The sequence below is a fragment of the Aulonocara sp. 'chitande type north' Nkhata Bay genome, linkage group LG8 (genome assembly GCF_057382095.1).
Source record: "Aulonocara sp. 'chitande type north' Nkhata Bay isolate Kocher_YH1m ecotype deep benthic linkage group LG8, A_spYH_male_GT1.1, whole genome shotgun sequence".
Lineage (NCBI taxonomy): Eukaryota > Metazoa > Chordata > Actinopteri > Cichliformes > Cichlidae > Aulonocara > Aulonocara sp. 'chitande type north' Nkhata Bay.
Window position 1 is genome coordinate 11134881 of NC_141351.1, and position 21751 is coordinate 11156631.

General features: G+C 41.6%; 1 protein-coding gene across 3 annotated transcripts in view; it reads right to left on the reverse strand.

The window, feature by feature from the left end:
- LOC147323251 (integrin alpha-M-like) overlaps nt 1–15137 on the reverse strand; it is a 32421-nt gene extending 17284 nt beyond the window's left edge. Inside the window, exons 1-15 of one of the 3 annotated variants that reach the window (XM_086303508.1) lie at nt 14964–15137; nt 13204–13306; nt 12914–13017; nt 12377–12447; nt 8757–8871; nt 7358–7485; nt 7085–7230; nt 6685–6835; nt 5513–5663; nt 5208–5281; nt 4949–5069; nt 4671–4810; nt 4398–4544; nt 4093–4305; nt 3865–3998 (exon numbers count right to left, since the gene is read on the reverse strand). In XM_086303508.1, the coding sequence (XP_086159634.1) occupies nt 3865–3998; nt 4093–4305; nt 4398–4544; nt 4671–4810; nt 4949–5069; nt 5208–5281; nt 5513–5663; nt 6685–6835; nt 7085–7230; nt 7358–7485; nt 8757–8871; nt 12377–12447; nt 12914–13017; nt 13204–13306; nt 14964–15000 (1835 nt within the window). In that variant the 5' untranslated portion in view covers nt 15001–15137. Of the gene's footprint in view, nt 1–3864; nt 3999–4092; nt 4306–4397; nt 4545–4670; nt 4811–4948; nt 5070–5207; nt 5282–5512; nt 5664–6684; nt 6836–7084; nt 7231–7357; nt 7486–8756; nt 8872–12376; nt 12448–12913; nt 13018–13203; nt 13307–14394; nt 14480–14963 lie in introns of those variants that run through there. The other 2 variants (XM_086303509.1, XM_086303510.1) reach the window with 2 other exon arrangements.
- Nucleotides 15138–21751: the final 6614 nt, after the last annotated feature.

A 21751-nucleotide genomic window follows, 5' to 3' on the forward strand; every position in this document is an offset into this window, starting at 1 on the left:
CGCAGTGGCTATTACCAGATACCCATGGCGGAGGTATCTGGTAAATCCCTGCGATCTTTCCTGGGGTTCTGCGGCTACTATCGCCGCTTCATAGCTAACTATGCTTCCATTGTAAGGCCACTCACTGAACTCACTAAAGGCTATGCCCCTACGCAGCGCAGTAAGAAAGGCCGGGCAGGACAAGGAAAAACCTACTTGAAGGAATCAGAGCCCTTTGGGAGTAGATGGGATCAGTGGTGTGTTGATGCTTTTCACCACATCATTCAGTGTCTGACCACTGCCCCTGTGCTAGCCTTTGCCAAGCCATACACCCTTCATGTGGATGCCAGTCTGAAAGGTCTTGGGGCCATGTTGTACCAAGAGCACCCCCAGGGGCTGCGGCCCGTGACTTTTGCCAGCCGGAAATTGAGCTGCCCCGAACAGCGGTACCCAGTGCACCAGTTAGAGTTCCTGGCTTTGAAATGGGCCGTCGTGGACAAATTCCATGACTATTTGTATGGCGCAAAGTTTACTATGCGCACTGATAACAATCCACTGATGTATGTCCTTACCACTGCAAAGATAAATGCAACAGGGCACCGATGGCTGCACCAGATGAGCAGCAAGGGTCCCATGGACTTGGTTTGCATGGATTTTCTGTCTATGGAGCCAGACTCCAAGGGGATAGGTAATGTCTTGGTGGTAACTGACCATTTTACCCGGTACGCACAGGCTTCCCCCACCAAAAACCAAAAAGCCACCACGGTTGCCAAAGTGTTGGTGGACAAATATTTTGTGCACTATGAATTGCCTGCCAGAATACATTCTGACCAAGGACGAGACTTCGAGAACCGGTTAATCCGTGAGCTCTTGCGGTCATTGGGTATACGGAAGTCTCGGACAACTCCCTATCACCCCCAGGGGGATCCACAACCCGAGAGATTCAATCGAACCTTGTTGTCAATGTTAGCGACACTAGGGGATGAGAAGAAGCGAACTTGGAGTCAGCATGTAGGGTCACTAGTTCATGCCTATAAAAGCACAAAGAGCGATGCCACAGGGTATTCTCCCTATTTTTTGATGTTTGGGAGGGAGGCTAGGTTTCCCGTGGATGTTTGTTTTGGAGCATCTCCTGATGGAGCTGAGGAGAAGACTCATTCACAGTATGTGACAGACTTGAAACAGGATTTGCAGAGAGCTTATCAATTAGCCAATGAGGCTGCTGATAAGGTACACAAGAGGAACAAAAGAGCTTTTGATCGACGAGTCAGTTTCCAAGCCTTGGAAGTGGGAGACAGGGTACTCCTTAAGAATCTGGGGTTGAAGGGGAAACAGAAGTTGGAAAGCAAATGGAACGCTGTACCACATGTGATTGTGGGAAAACTGCCCAACCTACCGGTGTATAGGGTGAAGCCACAAACGGGTCAAAGTAGTGTGAGAACCCTACACAGAGATCATTTGTTACCGATTGGGACAGAAGTAAGACTGCCAGAAGGCATGGCCAGAGATGAAGTGCCAGCGAGACCACAGACTCACAGGATGGGAAAAGGAAAAGAGAGGGTAGAAAGCAGAGACATGAGTCAAGACACTGGGGAATCGACTGGATCGTCAGATGTAGAATACGAGAGGCCACATGCCTGGTACAGAGACTGTGTGGAGAAAGTGTTGAGGGAGGAGTCATTTAGTGACAATTCTCCATTGGCATCGGAGGATGACGCTCAAGCTATGTTTCTATCTGAGGGCAATGCCAAAGAGTCTCAGGAGGAAGCAGATGACATTGGTGATGTAAAGAACACCGATACAGAGTCAGAAGAGGAGAAGCAAAGACCTCTCTCAAAGAGGTCTAGGGGAAGACGGAGTATTGGGAAAGAGGTCAGCAAATGCCTTAGGTCAGGGACGACTGGGAAGAGAAGAATAAAGCCAGTTTTGAGACTGTCCTACGATGAACCAGGGAAGGCTAGTCACCAACCTATTACTATTGTTCACAGAGGGGTTGTGATAAAGTTTGGGGAATGTGTAAATGAAAAAAAAAGTGAAGTTCTAAGAGTGTCTGTTATACATTCAAGATGTGTGGAGTTTTATTTGTTTTCAGTCGCCTTGGGAGATGTCTGATGAGGACATCCAGACGATTAGAAGGGGGAGGATGTGGCCCAGGTATATTTTATGGGGCTAAGTTTTATTTCCAGTTGGATATATCTGAATAGTTCTGTTGTTCGTTCTACTGTGTTGTAATAGTAATAAGGAAGTGTGTTTAGGTGCTTTTACTTTGAAAGGGAGCGGGCGGAAGGAGAGACGAGAGAGCGGAGGCAGCCACGAGAAAAGAGAGGAGAGAGAAAAGCGTGCGCGAGATGCGGCTAGCGTCTACAGAGACTTTTTTCCAATGAACAGTGAGGATAAATCATCCCACGCCCACGGCTGAGTAACAGAGCGTGACTGTGAGGTGGTGCAGCCCGGACTGGTTTGCACTGTTGCCTCGAAATATCCATAGTTAGCGGCGTGCTAACTTGGCTAATCGTAGTTAGCCATAAAGGCGGACTTCGCTGGACGTCACCTGACCTGCACGGAGTGGGAGGCTACTGACTGCCAAGGCGGGTCGGTCAGGTTTGCTGCTTAAAAGGAGTAAGCGTGCAGCTCGGCGACCTAAGGGACGGACCTCTCGGCGTGCCGTGAGTGTATTGTGGACAAAAGACTAAGGTTTCCAGGTAGGAGCACCATTTTGTTTTCTTTTAGGACCGTTGGTTCCTACGCACCCTAGCATCGATCCAGGCCTGCACCGAGGGGACTTGGGAAATTGGGTGGTGTGAGAGTGTGTGTGTGTGTGGGGCCCATTACAGTAAAGAACTGTGTAACTGTTATTGTTATATTTTGTCATTGCAAGAGACTTCTTACTTTATTGATTTATTGGGTGTTTACCAAGTCATTCAGTAAACCTGCTTGGTTTAAACATAAGATTGTGTGTCTAGTACTGTTTCTTATCTATAGTTCAAAGTAAGGTAAAAGTGTATCTGTGTGTTATACGTGTGTAAATCAGGGGAACTTTCACTGAGGGCAACTAAGTAAGTTTAAGATAACTAGAACTCAGGGCGTACCCGGCTATAGTGGAGTACACAGTCAGGGGCGCTACATACAGTTCAGTTTACGTTCCTGGTTTTGGCTCTTTTAGTTTTGTTTCTGCTTTGTGTAATATTTGTATTTTGTGGTCTTTGTTTTGTCGTCTAGCCTTTAGGTACCTCTTACCATGTTTGTTTATCTCTTGTCCCTGTGTTTTATGTTCCCTCCTGTTACCCTGGTCTGTTGTGTCCCCTTGTCAGGTTACTCCCAATCCTAATGTCAAGTTCATGCAGCTTAGTCTGTTTCTCAGTGTTGTTACTTCCTCTTTTATTTTGACAGTCTCTTGTCCTGTATACATCTCATGTGCTGGTAGTGTGTAAGTAGTTTCAGCTGTTCTTCCATCTGTTGCGCATTCTCTCATAATCGCATGTATTTAAGTCCTCAGTCTCCCTTCGATCTTTGTCATGTCATCTCCGTCTGCTGTGTCTGCTCTTTCCTTTTCTTTTGTTCCATGTTCACTCCTAGTCGTTAATTCCAAGTTTCTTAGTCCTAGCTTCCAGTTTATCTTTTGTTTGTTTCTAATGCTTCTAGACAACAGTTTTACCCTCAATCTGTATTTCTTAAAAAATCATAAATCCCTTATAATGAATGACTCAATCATTTATGATGAATTTATTGATATGTAACCTATATGCAGTTCTTATTATGGTGACCTTTCAAATTTACCTAAGATTTGACAGGTAGTGCATTTGTTAAGATTGCAAATTAACAACAATGGTGGAATTACCACAGATAACTATAATGCATGACTGGACTATCTGGACTGTGACTTACCTCAGTAAAACAACTCTACCCTTTGAACCCACCGCTAAGTCAGGCAGTTCATCACCACTCTGGTCAAAAGACGACTGACTGATTGACAGGCCAAAGAACTTCAGTCCTGACTGGACCTCAGAGCCAGTTATTCTCTGTGAACATGAAAACATTTTAATTAATTAAGCTGCAGATTGTATATTGATAAATACGTTTAGTCATCTTTTTGAATTCCTCGATGTTGTGTACCTGTGAGTAAGTAGGACTGATTCTTCCTCCTCCTTCACTGTGGAATATGTAGATGCTGCCTTCACTATTATATTCCAAAGGTGCTCCAACTGCCAAATCCCTGAATCCATCTGAGTTTAGATCAGGCAGCACAGCAAGAGAAGAGCCGAACCTTCCTTTGACAGCTGCACGTCCTCTTAGTATTAATGGATCATCAAAATTACACTCTACAAACTAAAAGCAGGAGAGTGAATATTATATGATCATTAGGGAAGTTGACAAATAAACTAATTCATTTAATTGAAGTGGATAAAACTTTGATTTACCAAAACAGTTAGTCTGCAAACATAAACTCTTCCCTCTCTATCAGGCTCCATGTACATTGGGGATGATATGAAGATTAGATCAGTGATATCATCGTCATTTATGTCCATGACACACACCTCTGCCCCGAAATATTCACCAGTCTGATACTGTGTAAGAAACACATTATTGATGAAAATAATCGCATAAAGCCAAATGACAACAATTTGTATTTAAGAAAGTATTTACTACCAGTTAATAATCCCAGTCAGTTTTGTCTTGCTGTAAATACATACCTGTGATGCCAACGGCTCAATTGTTTGGTTTTTAAAGCTTTCTCTGTTAACAGCGACCACAGCTCCTCTGTGTTTATATCTTGGAGCACCAACAATTGTCAGGGAACCACTTTGGGTTTTAGCAGTTGCCATGGAGTAACCTAGAATTTAGGTAGGCAAAAAGAGAAGATAGATATAAAATCTGATATATGTATTTGTGTGAAAGAATTACAGCAGAGCTGTGTATATACATGATTACATGTGTATAAGTTAGATTGTTAAAGCTGTAATATTCTTACCAAGATAACTGTCAGGCTCCAAAGACACATCCTCATATGTTTTCAGCTTCTCCCCTCCAGTTGTGTATTGCACGTAGCCTCCCTTCCACTGGTTTGCACCAACAATAGACATCTGAATTCCCTACAGTGCAGACAGGAAATACATTTTATATACAATTTATTTTACTTTTAAAATCTGGACTCTAGTTTTTATAAAAAGTGTTTGAATCTCTCTTTCTATGACTAGACTGTCTGGTGAGTTTCAGGTAGTTTTAATTACCTCGGGCACAATAACTGCACTGAATCCCTCTTGAGACATTTCCATTTTCAGAGAGACTCCACCGGTTTGAGATCCTGTAATAATATAAAATATAAAAAGGTTTATTTATAGACACAACGCAACACATTACACTAGTAATTTAGTGTAATGATATCTGTTTATTATAAAGGTGCCTCAGTAGTTATTTTTCATTTCACCAATACTTCGTGAAATCAACCTTTAGCCTCAAGCAATGATACAATAATGCAATGTAACATTTACAGAAATTTTATCAAAGCTTGCTAAATGTTAAATATATAATTTACCTTCAATGGAAAAAATTTTGTCCTGCAAACTCTGCCGGATTATTTCAAGTGCGTTGAAGTTCTGCACTTGAAACACGTGATTGTCTGAGGGAGACGATGCAATGGTGCGTAGTTCTTTTTTTGCTTCAGGCTGAATAAATGCATTCCCCACCTAGGGTTGTTTAAAACATGTGTTTACATTTAATGCAAAATTATTTACTGATTTTATTAAAACTTTAATACAGTTTAATACAAAGATTAATACAGTCTGTTTAATACAGACATTAATACAATATCCATTATTAATTTAGCTTTTTTATTAATTGAAATTTATTGAAATTAGATACCACTCATAACTCATAACAGCCATTGCCTCAAGGCGCTTTATATTGTAAGGAAGACCCTACAATAATACATACAGAGAAAAAACCAACAATCATATGACCCCTGATGAGCAAGCACTTTGGGAAGGAAAAACTCCCTTTTAACAGGAAGAAACCTCCAGCAGAGCCAGGTTCAAAGAGGGATGGCTATCTGCCATGCAGATGCAGAGAGGTCTATTAACACATAGTGAGTGAGAAAGGTGACTGAAAAAGAAATAATCAATGCATCATGGGAATCCCCAGCAGCCTACATCTATTGCAGCATAACTAAGGGAGGATTCAGGGTCACCTGATCCAGCCCTAACTTTATGCTTTAGCAAAAAGGAAAGTTTTAAGCCTAATCTTGAAAGTAGAGATAGTGTCTGTCTCTCGAATCCAAACTGGAAGCTGGTTCCACAGAAGAGGGGCCTGAAAACTGAAGGCTCTCCCTCCTATTCTACTTTTAAATAATATAGGAACAACAAGTAGGCCTGCAGTGCAAGAGCAAAGTTCTCCAATGGGGTGATATGGTACTATAAGGTCATTAAGATAAGATGGAGCCTGATTATTTAAGACCTTGTTTGTGAGGAGCAGGATTTGGAATTCAACAGGAAGCCAGTGAAGAAACCCAATAGAGGAGAAATTAACATTAACAATAGTGTAAAAACCGTGTGATGATACGGCCCAGATTTCCATGGTTTCTGTGTAGGTGGCTCATTACTTTGCTCCATATACTGTAGGAACATGTGACTGTAGTCTAATAAATAACCAAAACACATTATTAGTATAAATTTTAAACATTATGCAGGTTTAAATAATGGAGGTACTTACCCCAATAGCAAATCGAACAATGTTTTGATTCCCTGCTTGCTGTGCTGCATTTCCCAGGTCATACCGGTCATTAGATTGTCCATCAGTAATTACTATCAAGACTTTCTTCACATCTGGTCTGGAACCTCTTTGTGGTGTGAAAACATTGTTTCTGTCAAATTAAAAATAAACAAATCTAATTTCAACATAAAACATGTTTTTACAGTGCACATTTTGATCATAGAGTAAATTGCATGAATGATTGTTATTTTGGCATGCATCCATCTGTTTTGTATTATCGCTCATGGACATTTTAGTATTTTCGCAATTCTTGCATCAGTCAATAAAGAAATTATCTGCACAGGAAGTCTGTCCAGATGATTTAACTGTAGTGCTTCAGTAATATCATTGCAACCCTTACACAACATGTCTGATGGCTCGAGCTGTATAAGTAGATCCCCCCAGCTGTGTGATTCCATCGATTTCAGTCTTTAGTGATCCAGATGAGGAAAATTTCTTGAAATAAAAATGAACCCGAGGTAACGAGGAAAACTGGGAAACAGAAAACTGAAGAAAGGGAGAAACAATATAAAAAAAATATAAAATAGCCTTTTTTTATGGAGATAAATGAAAAGCAGGTGAAACTATTTGTGTCTGTAATACGATATAACTGAAAGGTAGTACAGTGTCTTACCTGTGCATCAACTGACAGAAATGCCTGGATTAGATCTTCCACAAACGTCGTCATTGTTTGAAAATCAGGGACAGATACGCTGCCTGAACCATCCAACAGAAAAGCAATGTCTACTTGTGTCGGGCACACTATCAAAGAGATGAATTGAAATTGATTATTTTAGGTGAATTTTAACATTTTAGCAAATCGGCTATGAATACCCACATATTTAGACAATTGGTCTTTTATAAGAAGAAAGAAAAGAAGAAATTAAGATTAAGATATTAAATTAGTTTAAATGAGTCTTAAAACTGCTTACAGAAGCCTTTTGTTATTAAGCTAATTTAGTTATTTGTAGCGTTGATTTTTGCATTCAGTTCTAATTACTTGTATTTTCTTCCTGTATTACAGTCATAGAAACACCATTGTGTTCAAACTTACAACACTAAAAGAAAGACCCTCTGTACTGTATGTTCTTGTTACGGTTGGAATTTGTGTTACTGTGAGCGACAGTAGCCTCATGTTTACGTTGTTCTTATGTAATAGGAATACATCGTGATGTAACACACAGCAACACAAATTATTTTCTCCAGGAAAACCATAATACATTACTTATTTGCATACAGAGCTTTAAAGAAGTCGTAAGTAGCTTTAGAGGGAAGTAAACTTCTCTGTCTCCTTTTAATTTTTTCCCCCAAAGATCTTGTGTATATGTACTAGTCTTCTTGCATTTTGTCATGCATTGCATAACCCAAACAACCAGGCTTAGTTTCATTTTTGTAATGAATTTGAAATCAAAGGGTGTTTTTGTATTTGTTTTTCAAATAACACTTTCATTTTACATGCAGATATGGTTATTTCATTCTGAATAACCCATATGGAAAAGATATATATAAACCTTATAAAGTTTGTATGTGTCTTGTGTGAAACTTGTATGAAAAGCATATAAGATTAGAATTAAATACATTTTATGCTGTAGATTTAATCTTGGCTAGCTCAAATTTTACCAGCATTTGTTTCAGTGTTGATGGATTCAGGACAAATTAGTCTAGAAAAGCTCTTTGGATAAAACTACAATACAATTAATCCAAACAGACAATCTGAAGTAAGGCTTAGAGGGGAAAACTGTAAACAAACAAAAAAATAATCAACAAATCATACAACTTATACTTATATTCATCTATGAGTAATCACATCTCACACAAACATAATTTTCTATTTACTGTTTCTGATTAACCCTTAATTGCTGGAATATATAAGAGAAGTCTTGAGACAGTTTCAGTTGATTTGAGATTATACAAGGACAAATATAAATGATTGTAAGACTATGTTCAAGTAAAAATGCAAGGGATTTTTATTAAGGAGGCACCGGGACTCTAATTATTAAGGGCACATTTTCACAAACTCCATTTATTGTTACCGTCTGGAGTAGAAGGTACAGGTGGTCCAAATGTATTAGATCGGTCCATGTGAAAACACACACCGTTGTACATGGTGATACTTTTGCAGTCCCTTGGAATTGTTGGACCACACACCTGAGAGGAGACAAAGTCAAGTTCCCATAAAGTCCCATAAACATCGGTTCAATCCTTATAAAATCAACCAAAGCTGAAAAAAAAAATCTCCCCAGAAACAAGGCCACAAAAACAAAAGGTCCACCAAAAGCACAGGAGCACAGGGGACAGGTCGCAACTCCTCAGGGGGCCGGCCCGGAGGCCGACAGCACAGGAGGCCAAAACAGAAGAGTTCAGGGGGCCGGCCGTGCGGAAGGCAACGGCGGCGACGAAGGAGACGGCGGAGCAGTTCAGGGGGCCGGCCGCGCAGAAGGCAGCGGCGGCGCTCCAGTGTCAAGCGCACTGGCTGAGGCCCGGTGGGCACAGGACCAGACGAGGCAGGACCAGGCGATGGCGAGGCCGGACCAGGCGATGGCGGGGCAGGACCAGGCGATGGTGGGGCCGGACCAGGCGAAACACAGGCAGAAGACCAGACGAGGATGAAGACTCGGATGAAGCCGGACCAGACGGGGATGAAGACTCGGATGAAGCCGGACCAGACGAGGATGAAGACTCGGATGAAGCCAGACCAGACGAGGAAGGACCAGAGGATGAAGACTCGGATGAAGCTGCAGCAGGCGAGGATGATGATGAAGCTGCAGCAGGCGAGGATGATGATGAAGCTGCAGCAGGAGGCTGAACGGGCCCCACGGACCCTCCAGCGGAGACAGGAGGCTGAACGGGCCCCACGGACCCTCCAGCGGAGACAGGAGGCTGAAAGGGCCCCTCGGACCCTCCAGCGGAGACAGGTGGCTGGACGGGCCCCTCGGACCCTCCAGCGGAGACACGAGGCTGAACGGGCCCCACGGACCCTCCAGCGGAGACAGGAGGCTGAACGGGCCCCACGGACCCTCCAGCGGAGACAGGAGGCTGAACGGGCCCCTCGGACCCTCCAGCGGAGACAGGTGGCTGGACGGGCCCCTCGGACCCTCCAGCGGAGACACGAGGCTGAACGGGCCCCTCGGACCCTCCAGCGGAGACAGGAGGCTGGACGGGCCCCTCGGACCCTCCAGCTGACGAGGCATGAGGCTGGACGGGCTCCTCGGGCCCTCCAGCGGACGAGGCATGAGGCTGGATGGGCTCCTCGGGCCCTCCAGCTGACGTGGCATGAGGCTGGACGGGCTCCTCGGGCCCTCCAGCTGACGTGGCATGAGGCTGGATGGGCTCCTCAGGCCCTCCAGCAGAGACAGGAGACGAAGGCCGGAGCGGTCCCTCGGACCCTCCAGCGGAGACAGGAGACGAAGGCCGGAGCGGTCCCTCGGACCCTCCAGTGGAGACTAGAGACGAAGGCCGGAGCGGTCCCTCGGACCCTCCAGCCGAAGTCAGCACAAAGCCAGCAGGCACGGAGTCCTCTGGCAAACACGAAGGCAATGGGTGCTGTTCTGAGCACTGGCCCTGCTCAGACAGCACTGACACGGAGTTGTTCTCTGAGGGCTGCCTAATCTTCAGGGGTCCAGAATCAGCTGGGGACTGAGACCTAGCCTCTGGGGAAGCCCTGGAGTGGCAAGCTGTGCCAACGGCAGCTAAACCATGAAAAGCCCCTTGAGGTGAAATTAAACTTTCTCCCTGCATGGAGTGAGTGTGTATGATCAGCAACACTGGAGCTACGGGGGCCTGCGCTACAGGCGGCACTGGAGCTACTGGGGCCTGCGCTACAGGCGGCACTGGAGCTACTGGGGCCTGCGCTACAGGCGGCACTGGAGCTACTGGGGCCTGCGCTACAGGCGGCACTGGAGCTACTGGGGACTGCGCTACAGGCGGCACTGGAGCTACTGGGGCCTGCGCTACAGGCGGCACTGGAGGCTCTGGAAACTGAACTGAAATAGACACTGGAGACTGAGCAGAAAGTGACACTGGAGACTGAGCAGAAAGTGACACTGGAGACCGAGCAGAAAGTGACACTGGAGACCGAGCAGAAAGTGACACTGGAGACCGAGCAGAAAGTGACACTGGAGACCGAGCAGAAAGTGACACTGGAGACTGAGCTGAGAGGGGCTGCGGGGTAGCTAACCGAGCTGAGAGTGGCTGCGGGGTAGCTAACCGAGCTGAGAGTGGCTGCGGGGTAGCTAACCGAGCGGAGAGTGGCTGCACAGGCGATAAGCAGCTCGCGTTGACATCCGCCACACAAAACACAGCCCCTGAATGAACAGTCACAAAGTCTGGAACAGACACAGAGTCCTCACTCACCACAGCCGGTGAATTAGAAGTCCGAACGTCCGGCTGTGGGGTGGCGTGCCGGCGGCGCGATCGGCTTTTCCTCCCCGCAGATGGCTCCGACGGGCCGGGCAAGACCACATCTGGTGAGTCGGGCAGCGAGGCAGGAGTGGCTGAGAGAAGGTGTGGTGTGAGGTGGAGAAAGGCCTGTATGGTCGGGGAAAGCGATTCCAATAGCCATGGCAGGCCGAAAAAGAGCCGTTGCAGCCGATTTTCCACTGTGCGGCGAAGCTCTTCCGGGGGGTGTTCCAGCCATAGGCTGAGAAGATTCTCCACAATGAAAATGATATCGTCCTTTAGCTCCTCAGAAGGGTTGCAAGCTGCTGGGTCCATATTGGCTGGTTCGTACTGTCACGACCGCGCTGGCAGACGTGTGGAATTGGAGAAAGGACCCAAAATGCGGCAGCTCTGGTGCAGATGAGTATTTATTTAACAAAAGAAAATACAAACAGCAAAGGCGTGGGTGAAGGTGAAACAGGAAAACCTAAACTGGGTAAAACTAACAAAACAAACCAGAAACGAAGATGCAGGGAGGTCCGGGGAAACACATACGGAGAGACGCAGGGAGACCGAGGGGAAACAACACAGACGAACCAGCAATTACTAAGACAGAAAATACAACTTAAATTCACTCAGAGAACACAGGGAGATTACACACAGGTGGGAAACACAGCTGGGAGTGATTAACATGACGAGACTAGGGAGGCAACTGAAAACACTCACATAAGACGCAGACCTTCACAATAAAACAGGAACTTACACATGAAAGGACACAAACTAAGAAACGCGGACTAGATACAGGAACACACGGGGGGAACAGGGTAAACACTAATCAGAGGAAGAGCAGAACCAAAATCGTGAAGAGAAAAACACAAAACGCTGGGTCAAAAGGACCCAGGATCATGACAGTATCTGGGGTGTGTAAAAAAAAATTTTGTGCATATATGTTTTTAAATAACATTTTTCCTCAAACCTTTTTAAGTTTTCAGGCCTATAAACACATTTAGTTTTTAATGCAGCTTAAATATGCAAAACTTGAATTAAAAAGAAACACATATTCAAATTAAGGAGACAAAATTTTGCATTGACTTCTATTTCATTCAATATGCTGAAGTTATTGTAAACCCTGATTCTGTGAAGGACAGGTGGGAGCCACACTGGTTTTTCATGGGATGACCTTCATGCAACAATAACAAGACATATAAGGATAGAGGATGTTGCTCCTCAGTGTTTTTAACAAAGTTCTCATAGTGTCTGCAGTTCAGTAACTCACCACAGTGTTTTGTGTCGCAGGATCGCTTTTCATTGTCAGACCAAGAGACATGTTTACTGCAAAATCGGGTGCTGTATTGAAAGTGTATTGAAAATTTAAATACTAATAAAAGGCAATTGAAAGGAAAAAAACAAGACTTAAATCGATGACTGCAAAGAACCATGACTGAAACACTTCCCCATTTGACATGACAAGTGTTAGACATCGAAACTTCTCTTCACTGTAAACCAGGATGTATAACAGGCAGCTTTAATATCAATGCAAATAGGATTCAGTTTCACTATTGCTTCATTTTAAAGTTTTAAATAATTACAAAAGAAACATTTTAACAATAACATTATTAATAACATTGACTTCTTTGCTTATTTTACTTCATCATTTGGCAAGATAATATTAGTTTTAAAGTCTCGATGTTATAAACAAAGATATTTACTTATTGTGATTTGAGTTAAACAAGTTTCTGTGCTAGCGTCTGTGGGAAATTTCTTTGATGTCAACCTGGTTACTGTCAGAGTTTCATCACATTTGGTTACCTACCTTCAATTTGGATATTTTGGCAGTTTGGGGAGGACATGGTGCAGCTATATACTTTTCCTCTTCCATTTTGTGAATACTGTTCAAGGGGAGCACTGACGAGCAAACTGAGGAAATAAATTCAGACAATGATGAAGTCTAGAGTGCAAACTGTGGTTAAATAAACCCCATATGTTTCCTGTTAAGAAGTATTATATCCTTGTCTGTTTATTACTGTGGGCCTTAACAGAAATGATTGTTAAACCTGCAGTTATAGATCGACATCCAACATAACAATGTATGTTGTGACTTACTTTGATTGTCTTTGAACCACCTGGTATCCAAAACCAGCAGCAGAGTTATTCAGGGCCTTCCATGCCACGGGATCAATATTGAAACAAAGTGCAGCATTTAACACTGAGAATTCAAGAAGAAGGAAGAACATCTGTAATTTTATTTAAAGCCACTGTAAAGGATGATAACCTGGTTATATTATCTCTAATTCTAATCACATATGAGGAACTCCATACAGTGTATGTGTTAGTTTGATTCCACCTCTTGAATCCAGTCACAGCTTTCCACAGTTACCACTAGAGAGCATCAAAGTCAGATACTAGATTTGAACACTGGCAGGTAATTATTCACTTGAAAAACATACTTAAGATTTTATTATGGAATTAGTTTTGTGTCTTTGATTCTTATATCTTACTCCATCTGTCAAAAGCAAAATACTGACACTTAACTTAAAGACGTTAAAGATGTCGTTGCTATACTATAGTATGAAAAACTATTAATATACTGTATACATTTGCTTATTTTACAGTACTAAAAATTGAACTGTGTAGAGAATGTCACTGGTGTGCATATTCCTCTTTCCTCCTGAACTGTTTGTCAGATTCATCAATACGTGCCACACCCATTCACAAGTAACAAAAAAAGTCTCTGTGGAAGTTGATACTGCGAATGTAAATGCCCAAAGAAAGAAATTAAAATCATTAGCATGTGATTGCTTTGGATACTAAAAATACTACAGAGAACCTAAAATGATTTCTTCTATGACTACTGTCCAGTAAAAATCGTGTATTGTTGCGATCCTACAGCTGTCCGGTTGTTTATTTTTGCCACACAAATAAAGCCTTCCTTTTATGGACATGCTAAGAGTAGTCAAAACGTCACATAGTGCTAACGCTTTTTTGTTTCCTGCTTCATGTCACAGTATTCAACAATGACAGTGTCATGATTTCAAAGTTTTGCGAAACCTATTTTGAAATACATTTCGTAACAGTGGTACGCCCTTAATTTCTGCTTTTCCTTATTGTCACAAGTTTTGATATTTTTAACATCAGTTAAAGAAAAAATGTACTTCTTCACTTGTTTGCTTTTTTTCATATGTGCATTTATATTTTTCAGGTGTATTTATATCTGAATATATACTAGTGTTCAATTAAAAAATAAAATAAAACAAACATTAAAAAATAAAAATAAAGAATTTAAAAAATAACCACCTGTAGCAAAGGTGAGTGCAGGGTCATGAATACGTTGGATGGATGAAGTATGACGTCACAGTGGTGTAAAATGTTCTGTTTTTTGTAGCCCTGCACAAGGTAGTAAGGCAGATATATTAAATTTATTATCTCTGTATCTTAAATCCAGTTTTACCATTTTCTAATGGTTTATAATCAAGCGTTTAGTTTGTTTCAGTAAAACTATTTATGAAAGACTTTTTCAATCAGTGAATTTCAACAACAAAAAAATTATGCTATTTACAGCTAGAAGCTAACTGAGCTAATCGCACATTTAATTTGTATTAGCAGAGGCTAAAACGCAAATACAGTAACGACCATCACTAAAGTATTTCTGGATGATATTATTTCACTACATGGTTTATAGTCCTTGCTGGTTTTTAATACTACAGTTTTTTTCATTAAAAATGTTGCTGTCTTGTGTGTATTTAGTTGGAACACTTATAGCTTTAATTTACTTTTCGTTTGTTCAAAGGCCTGTAATGTTTTCAATATTTTCACCCATTTATTATTACAGAATGAAAAATCAGGAGGCACAAAACTTGTCTTACCTGATGAGAACAGTGTAGCATGAATTATCCAGTCCATTGTGTTAGTCCCATGAAAAATAATTCAAGCGTTTGTTTGGGGGGTGTGTTTTTTGTTGAGAACACACTGAGCAGTTGAGTGTTCTGCTGAAAGTATCACAACAGTTGTTGAAACCAAAATGCAGAAATCATAGGGTGTGATAACAAAGGTAAGGCAACCATTTAAAGCAATTCTTTGGCAGGAGGAGTCACAATGATGACAGCACTGTCAGTAGTAGACAAAGGTGGCAAAATACCGACGTTCCTTGCTTAAATAAAAGTACAGATACTAGTGTTAAAAATAGTCCAGACTTAAATAAAAGTGAAAAAGTACTGGCTCTGAAATGCACACAAAGTAGAAAAGTAAAAGTAGCTCCTTGAAGAACATTTCTACCACCTCTTTTTATTGAAATATTGCTAACCGAACCTTATACTGCATGTATGTGATAGAATATAAACTTTATTTAAGTCTAAACTTTAATTCTAATAAAGTAATTATATTTCACAATAATTTCAGTTGAGAGGGTGAGTAGATTTTCTCAGTGTCCCAGCTGTGATCAGGCTGTGACCTGAATTCAACAAGAATTCAACAAGATGTCCTGGTTGATTTTCGTCCTCTACACTAACACCGTTTATGCTGTCTTTATATTCTACACTATCGGCCCGAGTCTTGCTTTAATCATGTGTTGTGCATCTTGTAGCATGGGGTAACGAGAAGCGATTAACACCTCACGACCAGCTCCCGATCATCAACCGTATGGTCGCAAGAAAATCAAGCCTGTTTGAAGTCCTGTTGCCCCTCATGAGGGTATCAATGCAACCTCTCAGACTGCGCACGCACAAACACAGAATGGAAGTGAAACAGATGGAGTAGCACGGCAGTGCAGCGTGTGATCTGGACACAAGTGATGGAGGCACAACTTGTAGAACATTAGCAAGCTCATCCGAGCCTTTTCGATATGGCCTCACAAAATTATCACGGCTGCACCAACCGTGAAAAGAGATGGACATTGCTGCTCAATTGCAGCTGCCTGGTCAATGTTTTTCATTAGCAATTTAGCAAAGTTGATGGTGGTGTGTGTGTCTGTGTGAGTGAAAGACAGAGAAGGAGAGCGAGAGACAGCTTTTGTGTTATAAGCTTCATATTATCACTTCATGTTATAGACGCAGTGTGAGCACTCAGGTCGCATCAGAGCATTGGGCTGTATAGTGTGAGACCCTGCATCATGACCAACAAACTTCTAATCCCTGCATTTCAATCGTACAGTTTGAGCAGGAGCTGACCAACGCGACTGAAAAAACCGAACAGTGTATGCCCAGCTGAGTTTTCATTTTTTTCTGTTTAGGGTCAAATTGGTTTGATGTGTCAAGGTCCACAGTGACATGAAATAATAACTCTCCTCAAATGCATCAAACCTAAAGTAACGAGCCCGTTTTGACGTAAGGAGTAGAAAAACACTGGGAGTGAAAGTCAAAAAGTTGTCAGAAAAATAAATACTCAAGTACAGAAATGAATTGTCTGTACTTCATTATTTCCCACCTCTAGTAGTAGATAATATGCTGCATGTTTTTAAAGGTGATTAATTTAATACTGCCTAGATTTCAAAATTTTCTTAATACTCAAGAATTTGGAAAATTGTAATTTCATTCTTTAGGATGATATTCCAGGCTCTGATGCTTTAAGAATAAAGATATATAATACAAGACTTGATCTGTGTTTTGTAATACAAGTTGAGAAAGAGCACAGAGGTTGAAGAGGCCACTACCCTCTTACACATCTAGACCTTTCTTCCTTCTTTTTTCTAGTCTTGTAAGATGCATCAGTCTAACCTGGCTGCTAAGACTTGTGATGGCCAGGTCAAATATTTTTAGCATATTGTTTCTCAATGTAAGATTGCAATTGCTGAACCACACCTTTCTTTGAGTACAGCTAGTTTGATATTCTAGCAAACATTTTTTTTGAATACATGTGCATAAAATGTTTTGATATTAGGTTGAAATGTTACATTTAAGTAAAAAGCAACACAATCTCATTTTTGACATTTATTTTGTTACTGACACAGATGGTGTGGATATTTAAAGCTGTGCTCCTTTTTCCTTAAACCCAGCTGCTATATAATATCTCCATCTGAAAACCTACTCCAGACTTTAGAGGGCATTTGAACAATAATAAGTTTGTTATTCAACTGAAAATATTGGCAAATTTACTTTTACGAAACTGTAAATTTAAGAGCAAAACTTTTAATCAATGAGGTTGCCGGCCTGTTTCCTGCCACATATTATCTATCTCTTTTTATAAAACAGTACTGTGGTGGTAATGTGCAAATCAATATTAACACTTAGTAAACAGATTTGTTATTTCATTTCTTCATCGACATCTTAAACCTGTCTTGGCAGAACTTTGGTTTTTACTGAAGTGAACTGGTTCTGTTTTATTATATAAATCATAGGGCAGTTAGAGCCCTCTAACTCCCTCTAACTATGATTGAAGCATCACAATAATTTGCCCGTTTAGTACATCTACCCTATAGCATACAAAATTTAATGTATCTAATTTTCTTATATTTCCCCTGTGCTGTCTACTTCTTCTTTCCTTTTACATTTCTAATGTTTCATGAATTCTTGCATTCCTTGGCTTCACTCCTTGTGTTTGCAGTTTTTCTCAATCGATTGGAGTCAGTTCTAACCACTCTTCATGCAGTTCTCAAAACAGTTAAGGCATTTTTCATAACAAAGAGTCACACTACAACAATCATTGACATTTCTCAGAACATGAATACTCAGTAAATCCTTTAAGCTCTGTGATGAATGAATAAAAACGTTTCACTTCTGACCTGACATCTAGGCCTAACGTATAGTACAAATTTTTACTTTGAATTTTTTTAAACTTTACAAAACTGATGAAGTGGAGAAAAGCAAAATTCATCATTCATCATATAGTTTCATCGTGAAACCAGTGGTGGTCCTAGCCTGTTTGGCCCCTCCCGGGCCCCTCTTCTGGCGCTCCCCTACCCCCCCCACACACACATATACATACATAAAACATATTAAGGATTGTACATTGGGCCCCCTTTCCCTGGTGGGTCGCGGAGTGTGGGGGTGCCTACTGGGGTCAGCGGGGGAGCTGGCCCCAGGGAGGGGTCACTTGCCCCTCCCTTGCTTCCCTCCCCATCTCCAGCTGCCTCCCTCTTCCCGCTCCACCACAACCACCCACACATGCAGGACCTTGGAGTAGGGGTATGTCACCAGGGTGCAGAGGAGGCTACCCCCCCCCGTCCCCTTCTGGCTGCCTCTGCCTCAAGTTTCTCCTCTTCTTTTCTATTTTTTCTAAACTTAGCACCTGATGACTTTGAACTTTTCTTGTCCATCTTCCATTGGTTTTAATTTTGCACTCCAGTATGAAGACAAATCCCCCATATCGAGGATCGCCACTACTTAACCTAATAGACCTACACCTTAGTTCACATATTTACTTTGTCTAAGGTGTATTTCTGGGATTTCGCACAACCCGGGATTCAAATCATGAATACATAATGGTCTTGGATTTACATCATTATGAATGAAATGTGCTCTATTTGGAAGCAGCCGGCCCCCCTCCCTTTCGACGGGTTGTGTGTGAGACTTTAAATCATCAAACTGTAAATTATACATTTTAAATTGTTATTGATCCCTTTACCCTGAGTCCTAAAGCGTATATTTATTTTCTTACTCTTCTTATATTTATTGTTTGTTTACTTGCACTGCTGTAACTGCAGCTTTGTCATCTCGTCTCTCTATATACTGGACTGTATATAGCAGAGATGACAATAAAGTTTACTTTGACTTCAGCACAGCAGCAAGCAGGCGCACCGAGGGCTCTCGCACTCACTTTTCGTGTATAGAATTTCAAAGAAAAACAATCGTTGTTTTGTTTTTATTTTGCGAGTTGGTTATTAGATGCCGCTCCAGCCAGCCAGAGAATCCCACTGCAGCCCCGCCCTCTCCTCCCTGTGCCACAAGCAGGAGGCGTACCTTGCAAATGGAGGGCGCCCTTACTCCCAGCAAATGGGCGATAGAAAACCGAACAGTGCTTATGCCATCCCCAATATGCGCTGGCTGATGTCGGGGCAGCATGAGTATGAGCAATTTTTTTTTTTTTTTTTTTGCCGATGCCCGTGATGCCGCCCCGGGCAACTGCCCATGTCGCCCGTATCAAAAACCGCTACTGCATGAAACTATATTTATTAGAAAATATATACAATCTGAAAACCTATAATCAGCTATTGTATAGTGCAGTAAAGTCACACTACATGCATTTAACAACCACTTCATTAGGTACGCCTGTTCCACTGTTCATTACAGTAATCCAAATATCCAATCAGCCTTTGACATCACTAGCAACTCAAAGCATTTAGGCATGTAGACATGGTCAAGACAGCCAGCAGAAGTTCAAACCGTGCATCACAACAAGGAAGAAAGACGACTGAATGTGGCATGGTTGGTGATGTCAGACGGGCTGGTATGAGTATTTCAAACAATGATGATACTGGGATGTTCCCACATAATCATCTCCAGGGTTTACAGGGAATGGTCTGATATGAAATAATGAAAAATACCTTGTTGATGATGAGTGTGTGCTTGGTGTTCATGTTGTTTTGTTTCTATTACTATTGGAAGATAAAGGTGACAAATTTGTAGCACCTAGATTGTTTTCTATTTAGTCAAAAGTTGGTACAGAATGCCTATAAAGGCATTCGAGCCTTTATATTGCAATATTAGGATACAAGGGAGACTAATTGTTGGGTCTGTGTTTCCACAAGCCCCGCTAGTTTAGAGACATATTCCTCATGAAGAGCTCAAGACATAACAGAACATCTTCAACCGGTTTTTCACTCGCTAACGAGGGAAGTTTTCTGATGAGTCACTGCCGTATAGAGAGACAGAATGATTGCAGACAAGAGTTGAATTCATGGTTTGAATTCTGTTTAAATGTTTCAGTATCAATAATATGACAACGATCTTGATGACCATTTTCTCGGTAAAGAGCTATTTCTTTTTTCAATAGCGGATTTATTTTGCTTTCTTCTGTTAACCTTATTACAGGCACAATAAAATAAAAACCTTTTATCTGATTATCTGACTAGTAACGGATTGCATTTCTATAGCGCCTGGTGGAGGCAAGCTACACCAGTGCTGGTAATGAAAAGGACTTTCTATTGCTTGTAACCTACAGGCCGCCCACTCATCTCCTTGTATGTGTAATAAATAACTCTTAGTGAAAAAAAGCCCCGTGCCCATATTCAGAACTCGGTCCTACTTAAACAATTAAACCTATTTCACTCTCGGATGAGGTATTTTGGTTTTGTGAGGTAGAGCTTTTCTTCATTTTTTTTTAAAAATGGTAAATGGCCTGTATTTGTATAGCGCTTTACTAGTCCCTAAGGACCCCAAAGCGCTTTACACAACCAGTCATCCACCCATTCACACACTGGCGATGGCAAGCTACATTGAGGCCACAGCCACCCTTACTTTTGGAAGTAATTTTACAACAGGTTCTCATTAGCAGACAATGCTCAATAGACAGAAAATGGCCTTGTTTTACCCACACCGCGGGTCAATAAGATCGGTTCATCCCGGTCAATTACCTCCGAGAGCTCAGGATGCTTGAACTTCCTCCGTCGGGTACCATAAGCGTATAAGCAAAACCCCAGAGAACTTATTATTTTTTTAAAGAAAGAGAGAGAGAGAGAGAGAGAGAGAGAGAATATCGATGTTATGTCCCCCCCGAAGGGGTCTAGGCATGCGAGTGAGGGGACCAGTAACAAATGGGTCCAGAAGAGAAAGAAAGGAGAACAGACAGGATTTTTTAGTAAATAAAAAAAGTCTTTATTATAGATAATAAACTTAACATAAAGAGCCAGCAACGCCGTTTTATCAATAACACTTGGAAAAAGGAAAAAGGCTAAGTGTGCAAAACACACAAGCCAACCTCTCTGAGGTAATTACTTTAATAAACTGGTTTTCAAGAGTTTCAGATTATTCAATTAACTGGCCAAAATCTACAGTTCTCCCCATTAACTGCTCCTTCCATAATTCTTCCTCTGCCCCACTGCAGTCCGGAAATATTAAATATTTAGGTCTTAATGTCTCTCCTAAGCTTTCAGACTTAACTAAATTAAACCATATCCCACTTCTAAAGAAAGTAGAAGGCGATCTGACTAGATGGAAATCTTTACCCATATCACTCATGGGAAGGGTCGCCACTATAAAAATGATGATCTTGCCAAAAATAAATTACTTATTTTTGATGATCCCTAACAAACCATCACAAGATTGGTTCAGATCTCTGGATTCACATATTTCCAAATTCCTTTGGAAAGATAAACCCCCGCGTATCAGCTTAAAAACGCTACAAAGAACCAAGGATAGAGGAGGATTAGATCTGCCTAATTTTCACCAATACTTCTTAGCCAACAGGCTTCAGTTCATCTCAGAATGGTTAAAACATACCTTCTTAGTTGAGCCTTGGCTAGATGTTGAACAGGCACTATGCAAGGATCTAGAGATTTCAGACCTACCATTTATTAGCTCAAACATCAAAAGACATGAATGCTTTAAAAGTATCAACATCAGCTTTTCTCTGACAGCATGGTGGGAGTTTCTAAAAATAACGGAGTCTTCATTAATCCCATGCAAACGTACACCTATCTGGAATAACCCTGACATATTACAAAACAATAATATGATTAATTTCCCAGAATGGAGTTGTAAAGGAATTAAATACTTAGAACATA